This window comes from Hydra viridissima, unplaced genomic scaffold, assembly GCF_058129835.1.
Source record: "Hydra viridissima isolate aposymbiotic clone 2 unplaced genomic scaffold, HvirCarnegie_v1 scaffold_5, whole genome shotgun sequence".
Classification (NCBI taxonomy): Eukaryota; Metazoa; Cnidaria; class Hydrozoa; order Anthoathecata; family Hydridae; genus Hydra; species Hydra viridissima.
Genome location: NW_028324304.1, coordinates 12,222,655 through 12,242,162, shown reverse-complemented (window position 1 = coordinate 12,242,162; position 19,508 = coordinate 12,222,655). Strand labels below are relative to the sequence as shown.

The window sequence follows — 19,508 nt, the reverse complement described above, 5'->3', positions numbered from 1 at the left end:
CCACATGTGAAAAAACTGTATGAACTATACTTTGGTTGCAAAGTCGGCGACCAGGATAAGAACTGGGCGCCTCATGCATGCTGTGTGAGGTGCGCTAGTTCCTTATCGTTGAGGCCGAACAGGACTGGTGGAGGACCAACATTTGGGGTGCCAATGGTGTGGCGTGAACCCCAAAATCATTGTTCAGATTGCTATTTCTGTTCTGTTAACATATCAGGTCGCAATTCTAAGGGTAAAAAAGCTATAGTGTACCCAAATCTACCTTCAGCTATTCGTCCTGTTCCTCATTCGGCTGAACTCCCTGTTCCTGAACCTCCATCGGAAATCCCAAACACGGACAGTTCTGATTCAGACGAGGATACTGATGACAATGATAGTTACGAGTTGCCAGAAGATACAGAGCGTAAACCCCACTTCATAACAGGATCTGACCTAAAAGATCTCTTTCGAGATTTGTATTTAACATAGCAACAGAGTGAATTGCTGGCTTCACGTCTCCAGGAGTGGCATCTGTTGGCTGGTGATGCAAGAGTGTCGTCATTTAGAAAGCGATCACGGGAACTGCAGCAATACTTCTCTATGGATGAAGAACTTTGCTTCTGTAATGACATCAGTGGATTGTTTGATGATCTAGGAATACAATACGATTCATCTATGTGGAATTTTTTTATTGACGCATCACTTTATAGTATTAAGGCAGTATTACTGCATACTGGAAATGTGCTGCCTTCCATTCCCATAGCGCATTCGGTAACCCTGAGGGAAAGCTATGTGAATATATCACTTATTCTGGACAGAATTAAATACAGAGATAACAGATGGTCCATATGTGCAGATTTGAAAGTTGTTGCTATACTAAATGGATTGCAGGCTGGTTTTACTAAGTACATGTGTTTCCTCTGCAAATGGGATAGCAGGATGAAATCAGAACATTATATGAGGAAATGTTGGCCACAACGAGAAACATTTGAGGTTGGTTCCCATAACGTCATTTCATGAACCTCTTGTGGATAAAGAGAAGATCATCTTGCCCAATCTTCACATCAAGCTTGGAATCATCAAACAGTTTGTAAAGGCGTTAGATCACGACAAACCAGCATTTCAGTATTTGCAGACCAAATTTCCTAAAATCAGTGACGCCAAAATTAAAGAGGGCATTTTGGTGGGGCCCCAAATACGAGAACTGATGCTGGATGAAACAGTTTCGGGAACGATGGATCAATATGAACTTGCAGCATGGGATGCATTCAAACGGGTGTGCCAGGGATTTCTTGGAAAACATATCGCACCAAATTACGCTTATTTGGTAGACAGATTAATTGCATCCTATCAACAACTGGGTTGTAACATGTCGCTGAAGCTCCACTTTCTTCATTCCCATCTTTCCTTCTTCTCTGTCAATGGAGATGTATATAATGAAAATGGCGAGCGCTTTCATCAGTGTATTGCCACAATGGAAATCAGATACAAGGGAAAGTGGAGCCCCGCCATGCTTGCAGATTACTGCTGGAATTTGCAGCGCGATGAACCCGATGCAGCATTCAAACGCCAGGCTAAATACAATTAAATACAAGTAAACAATTTGTATTAAAAGTGATAATAAACATGTTCATACACTTATTCATATGTATAGAAAAATACATCTTACGTTACATCTTTAAACCGTTATTTCAAAAATCATTATTTTGAATATCGTTATTTCAAAAATCATTATTTTGAATATCTAAAAAAATCTTTTTGCCCACGTAGAGTTTTGTAAATTCCCTTCTTTAATCTTATGAAACAAATACGTTCGTTTATTTATGCAAACTTTTTCATACTTCTCGAAAAAAGATTGAAATCAATGCTAAATTTGTAAAATCATTTTGTGACGTAATTAAGAATTTATGATACTCTTTTATAATTAGGAAGATACTTTGTAATTTTTTAATCGCGAAAATGTTCGACGACAGGGGTCGATGTTATGACACCTACGCCTTCTGATATGTTTAATTTTTTTGAAAAATATTCATAATATCATTAAATTAAATTATCATCATTTTGATGGAATAAATTATCATTTTTTTGAAATGACAAAAAATATCTATGCCATGGCGGGTAAATACGGGTATTAAATATGGCGGGTATTAACTGTTCTTTTCCAAAGAAAAAAACTTCAAATCGAAGTTTTTGGAGAAGAACAGTTAATTGATTTAACAAGTAAAAGAATTTGTGGAATTTGGATTCAGTTTGAATGCAATCTCTCATCCAATCAAATTTGTGGAAGCTGCAAGACGCAATTTTTCTTTAAACAGAAAGGTAAATCTGTAGAGACCTCCTGGTTGAATGGAGTAAACCATTTAAAGAGTTGAAAAAATTAATCGAAAAGAAGATAACTGTTCCAATGTTATTTCCCGCCTAGAACCAGGCTACCAGAAAGTAACCGTAAGTAAAACCTTTCTCATTTCACCTATAAAAAGACGCTGAGAAAATTCCATTAGAAAGAAGGAACTAGTTGCTCAGAACTCTGTTAAATAGTTGGTCCCAGTATTTTTCAACCTTGCAACAAATAAACAACCTTTAAAAACCCTCGTGTATTAATTTATTCTAAGAATCCCAAAGTAGCTAACAGAGTTGTTTCTCAAGTGCAAAAAACTTATTTGATCCTGGTGGCTACACGAACATAAAACTTGCAATAAGAGGAAAGGCTCCTCCTTTTAAAGTGTGCAGACACAGATTACCTGTAAGGCAAGTAAGAAGTAAAAAAATGTTAACTCAAGAGTGGTAAAAAATTTTTTGAAAAAAATTTTGTTTATTTTACTGGCATATCTATACCAGTAAATGAAGTGTGCTCCTTCTGTTGCACGTGTTGGTATTGATAGAAGACAGATTTCTCTAAAGATCATCATAAACGTATTTGACTCAACAGCATTAAATTTTCTATCAAGGAACCAGCAAAAAACTGGGGTAAATAAGGTGAACATACTGGATATGTATAGGAGAACCATCAAAATCTGAACACTCTTTCAAATCAATCAACTGAAATTTACCTTGGCCTCTGACCTCATGCTTATCAACATCATCCTTGGTCATCATCTGTGAGTACCTTATGTACTAATCATTCTGAAAAAGCATACTAAAAAAATCAAAGAGAACTTTTGCACCAACCCAACTCATTAGGCCGGGTGAATAAAAATGAGCTATTGCTTTTACTCAGTAATTGGTCAGCTTTACGTGAATAAAAACTTTAGGAGTTTTTCTCATATTTTTATTCACGTAAACTTAAGCAATTTACTCAGTAACTGATCAACTTTACGTGAATAAAAACTAAATAAAAGTTGTTGAAGTTTTTATTCATGTAAAGCTGACCAATTACTGAGTAAAAGCAATTGCTCATTTTTATTCACCCGGCCTATTAACTATTGTTAACTTCATATTCATAAAAAAAAGTTAGTAATAAAAGTTTACGACTAATTTTATTTTATAAATTTAATATTAGTAACAGTTATTAACAACTGTTATTAATAACAGTTGTTAAATGAAAACGTTTGAATACAACTACGAAAATAAATCTAAAAGACGCACATTTTTTATTTCTCTTTTAGACGTTTTTAAAAATGCTTCTTTTAAATTGACAACCAACGTTTTTTATAGACAAGTTAAAGTTTAGATACCTTATTATTTAAATCGTTACTCACTACTCTTCTTTCTATATGTGTCCCGCAGGTGTTAAATCAAGTGTTGTTTTAGCTCAGACAATGAGCTTTATCTTCAAATTCGTTTAGCGTTTTTATTTCAACCTGTGAGTCATGGTTCTCTAAAACAGGTTTTGCCAGTTATCTTTTGATTAACAATTGTCTCTGTTATCGACTTGTTAACAAAAATCATAAAGTAGTTACAGAATTGTCGCGAGCATTACTAATCAAGCTATTATTTTTTTTATCGGTGTACATACAATTGAGTTTCATGTCGTTGCTGTGAAAACAGTTTTAAACCTTGTGTTTCGGCTGTCTAGTACTTTTGGTTGTTCGAATAAAAACCGGAATACGTGCCCAACAGAACGGCGGAATGTAAAAAGTTGCAATACATGCCCAACAGAACAATATAAAGTAAAAATTCATGCTGCACAAAAAAGAGCAGAAGAAATTTTAGATTAAAGATCTTTCAAATATCGCTATCTTTTCTACTGACAATGTGCTTTTAATCGCTCATGCGTGGAGTATATTTTGAAACCTGCTTTAAAGCAAAAAAGAGGATATTTTCAAAACTTCTTGCTAACAATTTGAAATATAAATTTTTTTTTATTGTTTTCCAATCTCATAAAAAACTCTATAGTTAATGTAACCTCAATATTTGTGACGTGTATACACAAAAGAAGTCAGAGATATATTTATAAAGGTGAAGAGATAAAGAATGACGAGCTAATTATCTTAGGCTTTCTCGTTATATCAATATGATTGCCAGGTATAAATTTGACAGAAAAAAATTGTTTATAAACTTAGCTTTTTTTGCCGCCACATTTGCAAACTTACATCCAGATGGTTTCAATTACAAGGAGTGCCCTCCTGATCAAAAAAAATGCGCTTTCTGGTTGGTTATTCAAGAAAAGCTAACTATGATTTTTGAAAAGAATCTTGTATATGCTCATAATGGAAAGTTATATCTATACAATGAACACCATTCAAACTACACGACGGAGGTAGGTTTTTGTCAATTTTTAAAAAGTTGACAGTAAAGACATTATATGTGGCAATAATAATCGTTGAAACTCATGATTATCACAAACCACGGAAGCTGTAATTATGTTCTAGGAGAATTATTGAGCATATTTAATGATTTACTTTCAAGGTCAGGCAACATTTTGTTAACTTTATAAAATACGAAAAAATTTTACAAAGTAATAATTCATTCGTGTATTTATTGTAAAAGAACTTATCATTAAATCTAAAAAAAGTCCAACTGAACTGAACTTTTTTCACGTTTGTAATTGTATATTACAAATCTTACGTGACTCATAAGTGTCATACTTAACAGTTTCCCGTTTAGAAAGATATCAATTGACACCATCAATCAAAATGCTCTGATCTTTTGCATTAGAATTTTACTGATTTACGATTCCATTGAAGATTTTCAATTAATCTTTGTTTTCTTTATTCTTTTTAATGAGTATTTCAGGCTTCTTGGATTTATTTTTAGGTTTTACAACTTCTTTATAAACAATATATTTCTCGCAAACTCGTTTCCTTCTTCATCTACTAAAATAATCTTGCTTCCTGCTTTTAACTGCAGACATTTTTGTTTAAATACTTTGAGTCTAGGCTCCTCCCACGTTTATAGCGTTTAACAAAGACTGTATCCCAATGTTAATATTTTCTCTCACTTATGTGTCAAAATCTATATTAACTTCTTTGACTCTTTCTGACATCTTTTTTTTTTCTATTTATTTATATATCTATTTTTATATATTTATTTTTATATGTTTATTTTTTGAAAGCCACTTTTTCAACTATTACCGAAGTTATTTCTGCGTGAATTTTTCAACCTGTGGACATCTTGGTAATAGTTTTACATATTTTATACTACCATTTTCAAAATACGATTTCAAAACTTCACTTTGAAAGTGCAGAGGTCTCTTCTTATTTTGTTAGGATGTCCAATACATCGTGTTTGGAGCTATAGTGATTTTCAATACGGAATGAAAAACATCGGAATAAATTGCACAACTACTCTGGAATAAATTGCATTAAAATCATATAACTGTAATTCGTTCGGTACCGAGGTTTGCATCTCTATACTTGAGATGCAAACCTCGGTACCGAACGAATTTTGTTTCAGTTTTATAGAAAAGCTGACAAAAATTGATTTTTTAGAGCTCCAGCAACGATTGACAAAACTTGTTCAGCTTGTTTTCGTAATTGATTGATAAAACTTGCAGTACTCACCTCTTCGTTTATTTTTTTAAAAATTTTACGTTCGTACGTGATGTTCTGAGTTTGAAATACTGATCAAGTTTTTCATACATAACATTGTATTGCTTAGCATCGTTTTCTTCAAGAGATTAGACTTTATATTTTTATATATTTATATATTTTTATATATTTTTATTTATACATTCAAGACTTTATATTTTTCCCTGCTAGATCCAATAGCAATCTCTTCTTTTGAGCAACTTGCATAATTTCTTTTGCTAGTAAATATAACTCAAAATTTTGTTTTTACATTTCCCAAATCGGCTATCTCTGTGCCACGTCCCCTTTCCATGTCTCCCACTGTCCAAACTAAAATTTTGCTAAATTCAAAATCACGCCTCTTGGTTTGTTTTGTATAAATGCATTAATCTCTTTATCTTACATAATGCAAAATTATGACAATCTTTTCATTTTCAGGTACCGATAGACAAAGTAATAACAGTGGACGGAGTAAATCGCATGGTAGAAGCAGTAAACGGTACTGTACCAGGTCCTCCAATAGTGGTATATGCTGGGCAAATGGTTACTGTCCACATTCGAAATATGCTTTTAAGCGACTCAGCTACAATTCATTTCCACGGTTTGCATCAAAAAGATACACCTTATTTTGATGGCATGCCTTATATTACACAATGCCCAATTGCAGCTGGACAAACGTTTACACACGAATTTAAGGTAGAACTTTGAACTTTTAAACTTTAAAATTGTTATAAACCATTTATTATTCAAATCATCAAAGTCTTTTTTGTTTTCACTTTAATCACAATCTTCTTCTATTTACAGGCTTCTCCCAAAGGGACCTTTTGGTATCATAGTCACGTAGGTGCTCAGCGAACTAATGGAGTATTTGGGCCATTCATTGTTAAAGAAAGGCCAAAACCTGGAGAGCAACCACTAACAGATATGATCATGACAGTCGGAGATTGGCATCATGAGAATTCCGATGAGGTATTAGGATTGCATTATATAACTAAAAAAAAATTTTTTATGATTTTAGAATTTTAACATCTGAAAAATTTTAGGTTTACATCAAAATGATATATGGCAATTATATAGGAAGAAATAGATATGAAACAACCCATACGTTGGATGGAGGTAACTTCAGTGCAGTCCCATGGGTTTCAGGCTTAATTAATGGCAGGGGTCGTTATATTGATAAAATAACCGGTATTTTTTTGATATATTTATTGCAATTACTTTCAAAGTTTCGAGTGCTTTACAGATTTTCTGGTTATTAAGTTTGCAAATAACTCAACTATTTAAAAGTATATATCTTAATTTAAAAACAAAATACAACAATGATATTTTTTGAAAATTTTTTTTTTAGTTTTATTTTCCAAAATCAACAGTTATTATAATTTTATTGATTCAGGTGTGAAAGTAATGGCTCCACTGACCTGGTTTAACGTAACCAGAGGTCAAAAATATAGATTTAGAGTAATTGGAGTTGGATCCATATACCCTCTGCGTATATCAATAGACGCTCATTCACTAGAAATCATTTCTTCTGATGGCTACGATATCGAACCATGGATTGTAGAATCTTTTATAATCAATCCGGGTGAGAGATATGATTTTATACTCACTGCAGATCAGCCTTACGGAAATTACTGGATACGAGCCGACAGTCTTGAGGTAAATAAGTTTTGTAACTTCAACTCCAAAAATGAAAAAGAAACCTGTTTTATTATCTATGTGCTTGATTTCAATTAGATTCATAATAATTAGTTTTTAGTATAAAAGTTTAAAGATTATTTTATCAATTAGGTAGGTGTAAAAGACCACACTATTGAAGCTGTGTTGCACTACGAAGGTTCTTTAGAGGTAGAACCCACTAGTAATCGACAAAATTGTTTCTCCTACAGGCCGTGTGTTGTTCTCAACTGCCCTTTTTCTATTTTTCCTGTTGGAGCGCACACTCAATGCATAAAAATGAGCGAGATGAAGGCAAAAACAAAACAAGATCAACCTCCCAAAATGGAAGACGATTCACTTGAATTTTTTCTTAACTTTGCTTTCCCGGGAGATGGTATTGAAAAATTTACACCTGGAGCTGTTAACGGTAGAAAATTTGAAAATCCTGGTGTAAACTCTTTGTTTCAAAACGAACAAATGGAAAGTGATTACGATTGCGACAAAAAGGATTGCGGAGAAGATAAAATTTGCCATTGCCATTACCAGATAACAGTCCCCTACAATAAAACAATTCAAATGGTGTGGCTGAATGTGGGATCTGGTTCGGGTTGGGCACACCCTATTCACTTGCATGGGCACAGCTTTTATTTACTAAAAATGGAATATCCGCCCCAAGATAAAAAGACAGGGCGTATAATAGGTAAAAGCATAGTCTTAATGCAGAAAAAAGCTTTATTTTTAATCTGGCTGAATTCAATATTTGAATGTTTTAGGGGAGTCACCTGATATATATTGCGCAAATACTAAGCTTAGATTTTGCAACTACCCAAAATGGAAAGATCCAACTTGGGAAAACGGAAACGTTCCTGGTTTAAACTTGGTCAATCCTATCCGAAAAGATACCATTATTATTCCTACCGGTGGATACGCTGTAAATGTTTCTTTTAATAACTTTAAAATCTTCAAGTTTTAACATTTTTAATTTTATAATAAAGTTCAAAAAATTAATTTAAGAAAGATTTTCAATAGGTTTTACGCTTAAAATCAACAAACCCTGGAAAATGGTTTCTCCACTGTCATATTGAGGTGCATGCGCTCGAGGGAATGGGGATGGTATTTAACGAAGCTCCTGAAAAAGAGATTGTCCCTCCACCTGGATTTCCCGTCTGCAACAACTTTTACAATGATCGAAGCAGAGATATTAATTTTTACAAAGAAAGAAAATGTACGAATTTATTTTTTTCAAATTGTTTTGATATTTTTATGTTTGCTGAAAAATTTACTTATTTAGTATGCAAAGTTATAATTACATTTAAATTACTAAACTGTTACAATAGGTGCAAGCATAGAAGTCACAGAAGATTCCCCAATCACAAAGTCAACAATGAACATTATTGTCACTGCCACTCTCGCAATTATAATTGGGCTTCAAATTCTTGTTATATGCGCATGCGCAATTTTGAACAGAAGAAATTTATTACCAAAAAGAAAAAAGAAAGAAAGAAAAAGAGAGGAGAAAAAATAAGATCTGTCAAGACAAAATGAACAATTCCGAGGTGATGAAGTTAAATCGCTCTTTTCATTTTTGCGACAATTTTTTATCGCAAATCAATCGACATTTGTATATAAATACACAATTCAATTTAAATTAATACAATATTAATACAAAAAGATCACAGATCACAATTTTTAATAAGTGAGTTTAAATTTCTTTTTATACTGATAATGATTGCAATCAGGGGCACTAGAAAAGCCCATTTAAAAAACTCCAAAAAACCCTCCAATGTTCATCTATTTATGAGGGATTATGGAGACCTAATATATCTTTGACAGCTTCATTATTTTCTCCGAATCTGACCGATTCCTGATCTTTGATCAGACAAATCCAAATGCTCTTTCAATGGAGGTTGAAATAGGAAACACTATCAGGTAGGGGCGCAGGGATATCAAAAATTCACAAAACTAGATAAACTCTCATTTTGAGAAGTATGAGCTAAAATAAAAAAAAATCACAATTTTTTCGTTACAACTGACCATCTTTAAGATGAAAAAATGCGACTTCTTCTTTACAACTGACCGTGATAAAATAGAAAAAGGCTCGTCTGCAGAGAACAAGAAAAAATTACCTATAGGGAACACTTGTCTTGCATTTCATTAGATGCATGAACACGCTCCATTTTTCTACTGATCTTCAGTTCGCAATGATCACACTTAGTTATGTTTTTATCCACCTCTAAAAATTCTTTTCGCTCACATCCTCTTATCCTTCCATTTCCAAATATCTATTTTTTTTGTTCTATAGCAATGCTTAAAGTTTGCTTTAATTGCTAAAAAAGAAAAGCCTTCTAAAGTTCAATTTATGTTTAAATCTAAAATCTAAAAATGTCAATCTAAAAACTTTTAAGCTCAACTTTGAAATTAGGGGAAAACAGGGCCGGATTAAGCCTTTTTAGTGCCCAAGGCACAAACCCACATCGGTGCCCCCTTCTGCCCGAGGCCCCTTATTTTTCGCTGACTGTAACCGCTGGTATGTTCAATATTATGCAAAGAAAACAGTTGTTAACAAGTATGTTTGTAGTTTGTACTACTATCACTCATTGGGCATTCTTATAGACATTATTTGGGTGTTGCTAAAATTGTCCTTTTTGGTACCTTCCTTTTTGTATGCTGTCAAGTTTTTTCTCTAAGTATCAGAATTTTTTCAATATCTTCCCTGTTCTTCATATATGACATTTTCTTTTCTAGAAAAGAAAGTTAGGTAAATACGTAGGTAAATTTTAGATTTATGTAATTTTGAATACTAATATATTAATAATATAAAAAAAATTACTTACAGTTTATTTGACTTGTAGAAAAGTGCTCTGATAAAATATCAGGTGTTTAAGTGCTAACTGGTTTACGTAAAAATATATTTGAAAACAAAAAAAATAAGTGAAAATTTAACTTAAACTAAAATATATAAATAAAATATATAAATAAAATATATAAATAAAATATATAAATAAAATATATAAATAAAATATATAAATAAAATATATAAATAAAATATATAAATAAAATATATAAATAAAATATATAAATAAAATATATAAATAAAATATATAAATAAAATATATAAATAAAATATATAAATAAAATATATAAATAAAATATATAAATAAAATATATAAATAAAATATATAAATAAAATATATAAATAAAATATATAAATAAAATATATAAATAAAATATATAAATAAAATATATAAATAAAATATATAAATAAAATATATAAATAAAATATATAAATAAAATATATAAATAAAATATATAAATAAAATATATAAATAAAATATATAAATAAAATATATAAATAAAATATATAAATAAAATATATAAATAAAATATATAAATAAAATATATAAATAAAATATATAAATAAAATATATAAATAAAATATATAAATAAAATATATAAATAAAATATATAAATAAAATATATAAATAAAATATATAAATAAAATATATAAATAAAATATATAAATAAAATATATAAATAAAATATATAAATAAAATATATAAATAAAATATATAAATAAAATATATAAATAAAATATATAAATAAAATATATAAATAAAATATATAAATAAAATATATAAATAAAATATATAAATAAAATATATAAATAAAATATATAAATAAAATATATAAATAAAATATATAAAGAAAATATATAAAGAAAATGTATAAATAAAATATATAAAGAAAATATATAAATAAAATATATAAAGAAAATATATAAAGAAAATGTATAAATAAAATATATAAAGAAAATATATACAGAAAATATATAAAGAAAATATATAAATAAAATATATAATTAAAATATATGAATAAAATAGGTCAAAATGAAAGTAAATTAGTCATTCATTAAGTCAGTAAATTGTAGCCAGTAAGTTACTTCGTAACCAGTAACCAGTAAACCAGTAACCAGTAAATGGTTCACTTTGAGTATGCAATTATATTTTATATCTTTCTTTAACCTGTTGAATAAATTAGTACTGCGCTTCTATAGAAATATTTCTATCTTGTCCTAGGGGTGGTTATGTCAAGGCAAACTTAAAGGCTTAAACTTAAACTTATTTCACATATTTACACTAATTCACGTCAGGTTTGGCTATGGCTATGCTGAAGTTTAAATGAATTTGAATATGTTTTAACTGTCCCCTACGGCCAGGTTTTTATCAGCTCGGCGGTGAGTTAATACGGAGGAAAAAAAATTTTTTCCAATTTTTTTTTAACTAAATGTTTAATCTCATAACAAATCAAAATTTTTTTTTAAATTGTTTATGTTAAAACTTATGAAAAAGTATGACGCTTTGAGTATTTTTTAAATATTTTATTAAAAGTGTTTAGCATGTTTGTTTGTTTTTATCACAACCTCAGAAAAAGTAAATGGCTTACAAATAGTGGTAAAAAATTGTGACAGTGGAAAAAAGATGATGCGCCTACAGTTTGTTATGCTTAGTTAACAAGTCTTTAACACAAAAAAACCTTTCATAGATTAAAGCTTTAAATTTTAAATTTTTTGGAAACATTTTCAATACAATGTTACTTTTGATGAAACTGAACACAAGTCAGTCACAATTCGAGCTTATTCTCTTACCATTTAAGTTTTTCTATGCTCAGGTTCCAGGCTCCTGTGTGTTTTCATTTTTTTTTTTTTTTTTTTAGTTGTATTATTTTGATAAGTTCAAAACATAGGACAAATCCGCTTAATCGCGAAAAATTTACTTTTTTATACGGATAAATACGGATAATGTTGAAACCAATCTTTTGCAAGACAAAAAAAAAAACGTATTAAAAAGAGCAGAAACACGAGTTATATTGCAATAATTTTTGATGCAAAGATAAATTGTGTCGTGTCTCGTGTTTTCAAATTATCATTAAAACAAGAGAAACTTTAACTGCATAGTTTTGTGCCATTTTTAGTATTTAATATTTTATACCGATAATATTTAAGCTATAGCCTGTATTAAGTACTTTCTCATTGCATATATCAGATTGTTATTCCACATTGCTAGCAACAGCAAACGTCTTCGTGTCATAATAGCATTACGTGAATGAAGGTGTCATTATCCATTTGATATAAAAATGAAAATAAACGTTGGGTTGTGGTTTCATTAGTTTTTAAATAGTAAGTAGACAACTTCCATTCAAATGATGGCGCCCAACAGACCATCACCAAACAATCAGAATAGTTAAGATATAAGTTATTAAATGATAGTTATTCATACAAATTTATAGAAAAAGATCAAACTAAAAACGTTTTTTGTTATACAACTTTGAAAAACATTAAAAATTCTTAATTATGAGGTTTGGTCCCTTGCCAAACCATTCTATTCCCGTTTAACCAACCGAATACTACTTCTTCATCGAATACCACTTTTTCATTTAAAATATCGAAAAACGCCGAATTTCCGTTCAATTTATTCTGTGAATTTTATTGGTTACCTGATTACTTTGTTAAAATTAAAATGAAAGTTTTATTCATTTGAAACATTTGAAATATTTACAAATTCAACGTTTTGATATTTTTGACATTATCCTAAATATTCACTGATTTTTTTCTTTTGAGTAGGCAGAAAAAAGTAACCATCCAATTAAAATTCGCAATAATTATGTTACCCACAAGATTTTGTTATCTCTCACAAAATTTCTTTATCGATTTATAAATCATTTTTGATGTTTTTCTATTTAAAAAGTGAAAAAGTAAAATAAAAATAAAAGAAAGAGAATCCACAAAAAAGGAGGTTTTAAAACGTACCAAAAATTACACAATTTTTTTTGGCTTGAAAAAATCGGGAATCTAAAAAGCGTTGCGCTATTTTTTCTCTTATATCCATACTTTCAAAGGAACATTCGTTTTTACAAAACTGCAGTTTTTTTAAAAACACGATTTTTCCTTGATAGTATGGCTATAAGAGAAAATATATAGAGACTTATAGAGAGTATGGATATAAGAGAAAATATATAGTGACTTATAGAGAGTATGGATATAAGAGAAAATATATAGTGATACAAAGTAACTACGTTTTAAACATTCAAGAGGAATTCCTGCATTAAGAGAATCACTGTTTATCTGCCATAAAAATATAACTAATGGCTGATGGCTCTTATGTTTTGTTTTTGAACAATGGTCATCCGCTTTTTTTTATAAACTGCCATCAAAACAACTTTTCTTTTAAACCGTGTTTTTGTTCCGAAACATATTTTTACTAAACTTGCATTAAAATCTCCTTAAAATGAAAGGGACAAAATAGAAGGGGCAAAATGGAAGGGATAAAATGGAAGGGACAAAATGGAAGAGAATTTTATTCGGTATTTATTTGGAAAATTTTGGCAGTTTCACCATTTTAAAGCAGAAAAAGTCAATCAAAAACAATTGCTAACATAGTCCTAAGTATTGAAATGAACCTGGATACGAGGGTACTAGTTGTGTTGTTAAATAACGAACGAGAGAATGAATGACTTGCCTGGATGAAAATATATAATCAGTTTCATCCAGGCAAGTTGCTCTTCAATTTGATTGCTCCCAATCGGGATTGTATAATATAATCATGCAATGGTTTTGACAAAATATATTGTCAAAATATTGACAGAGGAGATAAAATCATTCGACTCAACATGTTAACATCTTTCTAAAGGAATAAAATTGAAAACTAGCGTAAAAAGCATAACTATTAATAAATGCGCCATATTTTGAATGATGTCAATTAGTTTTTAACACTTTATTTGCCCAGTGAGCATTCTATTTAACGTACACTTTTTACTTATAAAATTCATTGGCGTAAAAGAAGTTAGTCGAGACTTGAGGAAAAGGAAAAGAGCATCCAAGTTGGAGATCACGAAGAACTTCGGTGATAAATTCTGATGCTAATAAATTGGTCCCATTCACCGGAACGATTTAGTTTATAAGCTACTTTTTAAAACCTCTCTTGCCATCCATCCAAGTCAAATCAATAAACTTCTACATTCTGTCAATACTCAACTTATTGATGTTAAGTAATAAGCTGGACGTGTTTTCTTCAAATATAAGTACTCTAGAAATAAAAATACATATATGAATAGATACTTTAGTTTACAGAAGATACTGCAGAAGCTCTCATGAGAAGAAAAAAGGACTAGTTAGAAGATAAGAAGAAAACATGAAGTTCACAATAAGAATAAAAAAATAGTCCAAAAAAAAATTGGGCTAAATTTAAATAATACTTAAATTGAAAAAAATATTAAAATATTTTTATTTGAACATTGTAATTGAAAAAGTTCAAATGAAAATATTTTAACATTTTTTTAATTTTTACTTTTTTGAGGTTTTTTACCATACCAACCTTTTGGTAAGTAAAAAATTATGATATAAGATATTCTTTAATCTTCTTAGATCATCATAGATATCGTTTAACTATGCTCAGATTTTAAAACAGAAAAGAGTTTTTAAATGATATTTTTGATTCATAATTTTGTAAACCGCAAATGGTCAGAATAATTTACTCTGATTCAATCCTTTTTATCTTTTTGTTAAGATGGAGTTTTTGAAACGTTATTTAGCGCCGTTATATGACGTTATTAAAAATGAACTTATTTTGTTCACATTACTCACGAATGATGAATGAACCATTAAATTTTAATTTTCACAAAAATTATAAATTTAATAGTATTGAATTCATAAAAGTTTTTCATGAATTGCAAGAACTTTGCGACACACAAATAGAGCGAAGAGGAAGTAGAATGGTCGGGCTAGAAACACGTACATTCTTTCGGATGTAACTTTATTTGACTTTTTATAGTATTTCATTAAACTGTAGAATGATTGTCCAACCTTTTCTATTTCTTTTAGTTTTAAAAATTTTAAGATAATTTGAAGAAAGCAAATTGAGTACGAACAATAAAATAAATTTGACAGATCTCAACAGATGTCAACAAATGGTTCAATATTAGTTAGCGGTCGGCGCTCAACATCGCCAGATCGTCGAGTAAGATTCGGTAATATTGAACGCTATGACATCTTGATGTCAAATGGAATCCAAAAACAAAACGAAGACGATCCGCTTGGCTCCACTAGAACAACTAAATTAGATACTCAACTACAGCAAGCTCTTAAGCTAGGTTTTAGATATTCCGTAGGTAAGTCGTTGTTCCGTAGGTCGCTTGTAGTTACAGCTCGGAGCATGTTTTCAAGAAAACCTAAAATAAAGTTATTTAAAAATATTTCTTAACGTTTTTAGGGGATGTTACTGTTTATGCTGATATTGTAGATTTCCTTCTTGATTATGAAATCATCAAGGATCGAAGAGTTATTTCTGAAAGACAAATCACAAACATAGTGCAATCAAGTTTTCAAAAAGTTATAACGCGCCAAAGTGCGGCTCACTCAATTATTTTTGTAAACTTAGAGAATTGCTCTAATGATATTATTAAAGAGGAGTTGGTTCGAGTGACAACTGAACCAGTATTGAAATCTTATTTAGAAAAAACAAACGCTGAAGCGCATGCGTGGATAAAGGCGTTGAGGGATGCTAACATTTTGAATACTAATCCAGTTCATGATGATGATGATGGTAATGATGATGAAGATGACAATGAAGAATTAAAACAAATAGAAGCCTACAAAGAAGCGAACGATAAAAAAACAGATAAAAAATTCAACAAAATGAGTAGAACTAGCATAAAAGATAACGAGTATGACAATAAAACCGTGGTTAAACAATCCAATCAAGACGTAAATGTTGTTTCTGAGCAGTCCGATGATGAACTTTTTTTTAACGATAACAAACAAACCTCCATTCAGCAAAAACGTCATCAGGAAAACAAGGAAAATATGCTAAAAGATTTATCTAGCTTAGATATTAATAAAAGTACGGAATCACTTAATAACAGAACCAAAATAGGTTTTTTAAGACGTATGACCACATCTTTTACAAAGAAATCTTCCAGTGCAAATGATCAAAAAAAGAGTATCGACAGCAAGAATCAAGATTCACCAAAAAACTATGACGATAGCAAGAATCAAGATTCACCAAAAAAGTATGACGACAGCAAGAATCAAAATTCACCAAAACTATCTTCATTAAAAAGAAATCATTCCTTCTCTCGCATCTCAGAAAAACTGGTTACTAGTTCAGTAAAAGATAAGTTTGAATCAAATTCTAATAAACATGACGAAGTATCTCCGAACCATGTTTGCCGGATGAAGCAGGTTAACGGAACAACCACTTCAATCACTTCAACGGAAGCATTTGTAACGAAGTCAGGTCGAAAAGAAATATATTTGGAAAATTCCTCAAACAATCGTTCAATTAGAGGTAGCAATTTTGATATAAGATCAAACTTTCCATTTGAAAGGGGGATTGCTAGTCGATCATCCAGCTTGAGCGCAACGGATGTGAGAGTTAATCCTGCAAATACTCGTTCATCTTTTAATAAGAACTCAGGAGTCAGTTACTTAAATTTTGACAAAAATAGAAAAACGACGAAAGAAGAATTTTTCTCTAATATTGAAGTTGAAAAAAAACAAATTTCTCATGAAAATTTGGAAAAACAAATAAAACCAGTAAAACGAAGCAATTCTGGTACTGTTTCAAAATCAACTTCTTTTAACGCCCCGACAATTTCGTCAATAAATAGAAGTAATACTGTCAAATTGAATACAAGTAAATCTTTTTCATGTGATAGCAAAAGGAAAGACCTTCGAAATAAACAACCTGAAATGCATGAGTCACCGAGAAATCAGACAAAAACGAAATTCAACAGCTCAGGTGGCGCCACCAGTGAATTTAAAGATGCTATTCTCGATAATGATTCTTCAAGTGTCAGTTCATTTTTATCACGCAATAAAACGGATTCAACCATCAGAGACACCGAACTGCAGCAGTATAATAAGGATCTTGTCAAAATTGCTATAGCATTTCAAAATCATGAAAGTGGATTGACGATACTGGATGATAGTATCGAAAACTTTATGGTAACAATAGTGACTCAAGATTTGAAAGAATCTTTAAACGCAAGATTAAAACTTGATGACTTGTATGATTATATTAGAAATAAAATGATTCTTTCCAAAGAGGAGATCTTCCATATTCGAGCAAACGTTAATTTTGATATGAGTGTCTATTTTGACTTGTTGTTCCGCACAATGGCTTCGCATTTTAGTCAGGTAGGCTGCGAAGTAACTACAGATCAGATTCACAAAAAGAAGATATGTTACTTAATCCATGTAAAGCTAAAAAATGATATCAACGATGAGATGGCAGATGCATTTGAATCAACTAAAATGAGTTATGTTTAAAGCAATAATCAAATTGTTTAAAAAAATATATGTTATAAATATGTCACAAGTATGTCATAAATATGGTTTAAACTTATGGTAAATATGGTTAACGTAGGGGATAAAAAATGAATCCTGATTAACCTTCTATTTCTTTGTGCAGAGACGAATCCATTTTATCTTAAAAGGGGAAAGGATACGATTTTTAAATTAAGATTTTAAGTTGTAAAATGTATAAACGAAGTAGTGCTATAAATTGATCATTTTACATTTTAATTACCAATAGTCAAATTTAAAATATGCTCCTCGCAGTTTCATACTCTTAACAGTCAAAACTGGTGATGAATGAAGAACTTATGGAGGAACTGCGCTCCTTATTGGGAATAGGGGGATTACGAACAATTATTGGCTCCTATAATAATGTTGCTAACAGCGTTTAACAATAGGGCAACTAGGTACTCTGGAAATTTAAACATCGCCTGGCTATTATGAAAACCGATTAGTAAATCCTCTTTGATATTTTTTGGATTATAGGATGAAATTGATGTGATGCTCTCTCGTTATTTAGAACACGTGTCCTCAAAATTGCTTATAACTTGGATGTTTTATATACACATGGGTTAGCTGAGTTTTTGAGTATGTAAATAATCTTGTACAAGTGTCTGGTAATTTATTTTTTCAAATTTCTATTAAAGAATTACTAGAAAATTGAATAAGATGAGTTACCAGACACTTTTACAAGATTATTTGAGTATGGATCCCATGTCATTGTCGAAGATAGCACTATGTCAGCCGAGGACAACTTTGGACCTTTGTTCTTTCCGGTATTTGTTGACCAGGCCGTGTCTTTTACTAAATCTCAACTTCATCATATGTGTGGCAAACACTAATTGGATTTTTATCTAATACAAATTAACTGAAAAAATTTGATCAACTTAAATTGGAGTTTGATTCCAAAACTTACAAAGCAAAAAAGAAGGCATCTCTGAAAAGTTGTTACTAACCTGTATAAAAGGTGTTACCAATTTGTTTCTAAAAAGGGTTGCTATAAAATTATTTTAAAGGATTTTATAAACAAAAAGTTTAAAAAACTTATTTAAAGTATAATGTTACAGGTTATTGTATGTTACAGATGTTACAGATGATGCTACAGGTTATTGTATGTTACACATAAGTACATGTGATGTTACAGGTTTATGCTTGAGCCACTACAATGCCAGCCAAAAGTTTGAGTTATGAAAAAAATAATAAAAAATGAAAGTTAGTTAATAACATGGTAAGAATAAATTTAAGGTGATAAGGTGTTTGCAAAATTTTGTAAAAGTTTTTTAAAATTGATTTATGTAATAACAAAAAAAAAAAGTTAAAGATAAAAATGGATTTTTTGTGAAAAAATATTTTTCATCGAAAAAACCTCCCTAAGATTGAGTTTTTTTAACCTCGTAATACAGATTGCATTTTATTCAAGAATTTTATTTTATTCATTTTTTTTTTTATTTTATTGTTACACCATTGGTTTTAACTTTTTTCTCCAAAGCCAGAAACAACGATTAGCCATGAGAGATCCACCATGCTTCACTGAAGGCTCCATGTGCTTTCTTTGGTGAACGTTAACTCTTCTT

General features: G+C 30.2%; 2 protein-coding genes and 2 long non-coding RNA genes across 11 annotated transcripts; 2 read left to right on the top strand and 2 right to left on the bottom strand.

The window, feature by feature from the left end:
- Window positions 1–1,263: 1,263 nt before the first annotated feature.
- LOC149888740 (uncharacterized) lies at window positions 1,264–3,672 on the bottom strand. Its single transcript, XR_016452461.1, has 3 exons — window positions 3,565–3,672; window positions 3,030–3,115; window positions 1,264–1,553 (listed from the first exon to the last, which is right to left on the bottom strand). It is a non-coding gene; the product is annotated as an uncharacterized LOC149888740 (long non-coding RNA).
- Window positions 3,673–3,733: 61 nt separating this feature from the next.
- Window positions 3,734–9,276, top strand: LOC145188931 (uncharacterized). 2 transcript variants are annotated; one of them, XM_090087276.1, is made up of 9 exons: window positions 3,734–4,678; window positions 6,366–6,623; window positions 6,732–6,896; window positions 6,971–7,115; window positions 7,321–7,583; window positions 7,716–8,283; window positions 8,357–8,514; window positions 8,613–8,808; window positions 8,921–9,276. In XM_090087276.1, the coding sequence occupies exons 1-9, from the start codon at window positions 4,433–4,435 to the stop codon at window positions 9,106–9,108; spliced, it is 2,187 nt and encodes a 728-aa protein (XP_089943402.1). In that variant the 5' UTR covers window positions 3,734–4,432; the 3' UTR covers window positions 9,109–9,276. The 2 variants fall into 2 exon arrangements, with proteins under 2 accessions (XP_089943402.1, XP_089943403.1); XM_090087277.1 differs by having other exon boundaries at window positions 4,220–4,443.
- Window positions 9,277–14,188: 4,912 nt separating this feature from the next.
- On the bottom strand, window positions 14,189–15,079 carry LOC149888739 (uncharacterized). The gene is made up of 2 exons (XR_016452759.1): window positions 14,954–15,079; window positions 14,189–14,665 (listed from the first exon to the last, which is right to left on the bottom strand). It is a non-coding gene; the product is annotated as an uncharacterized LOC149888739 (long non-coding RNA).
- Window positions 15,080–15,287: 208 nt separating this feature from the next.
- Window positions 15,288–17,953, top strand: LOC145189358 (uncharacterized). Of its 7 annotated transcripts, XM_090088246.1 has the most exons (4): window positions 15,294–15,385; window positions 15,460–15,746; window positions 15,848–15,982; window positions 16,091–17,953. In XM_090088246.1, the coding sequence occupies exons 2-4, from the start codon at window positions 15,536–15,538 to the stop codon at window positions 17,905–17,907; spliced, it is 2,163 nt and encodes a 720-aa protein (XP_089944372.1). In that variant the 5' UTR covers window positions 15,294–15,385; window positions 15,460–15,535; the 3' UTR covers window positions 17,908–17,953. The 7 variants fall into 7 exon arrangements, with proteins under 7 accessions (XP_079922097.2, XP_089944372.1, XP_089944370.1 ...); XM_090088244.1 differs by having other exon boundaries at window positions 15,303–15,369; window positions 15,848–17,953; XM_090088245.1 differs by having other exon boundaries at window positions 15,315–15,746.
- The last annotated feature ends 1,555 nt before the right edge of the window (window positions 17,954–19,508 follow it).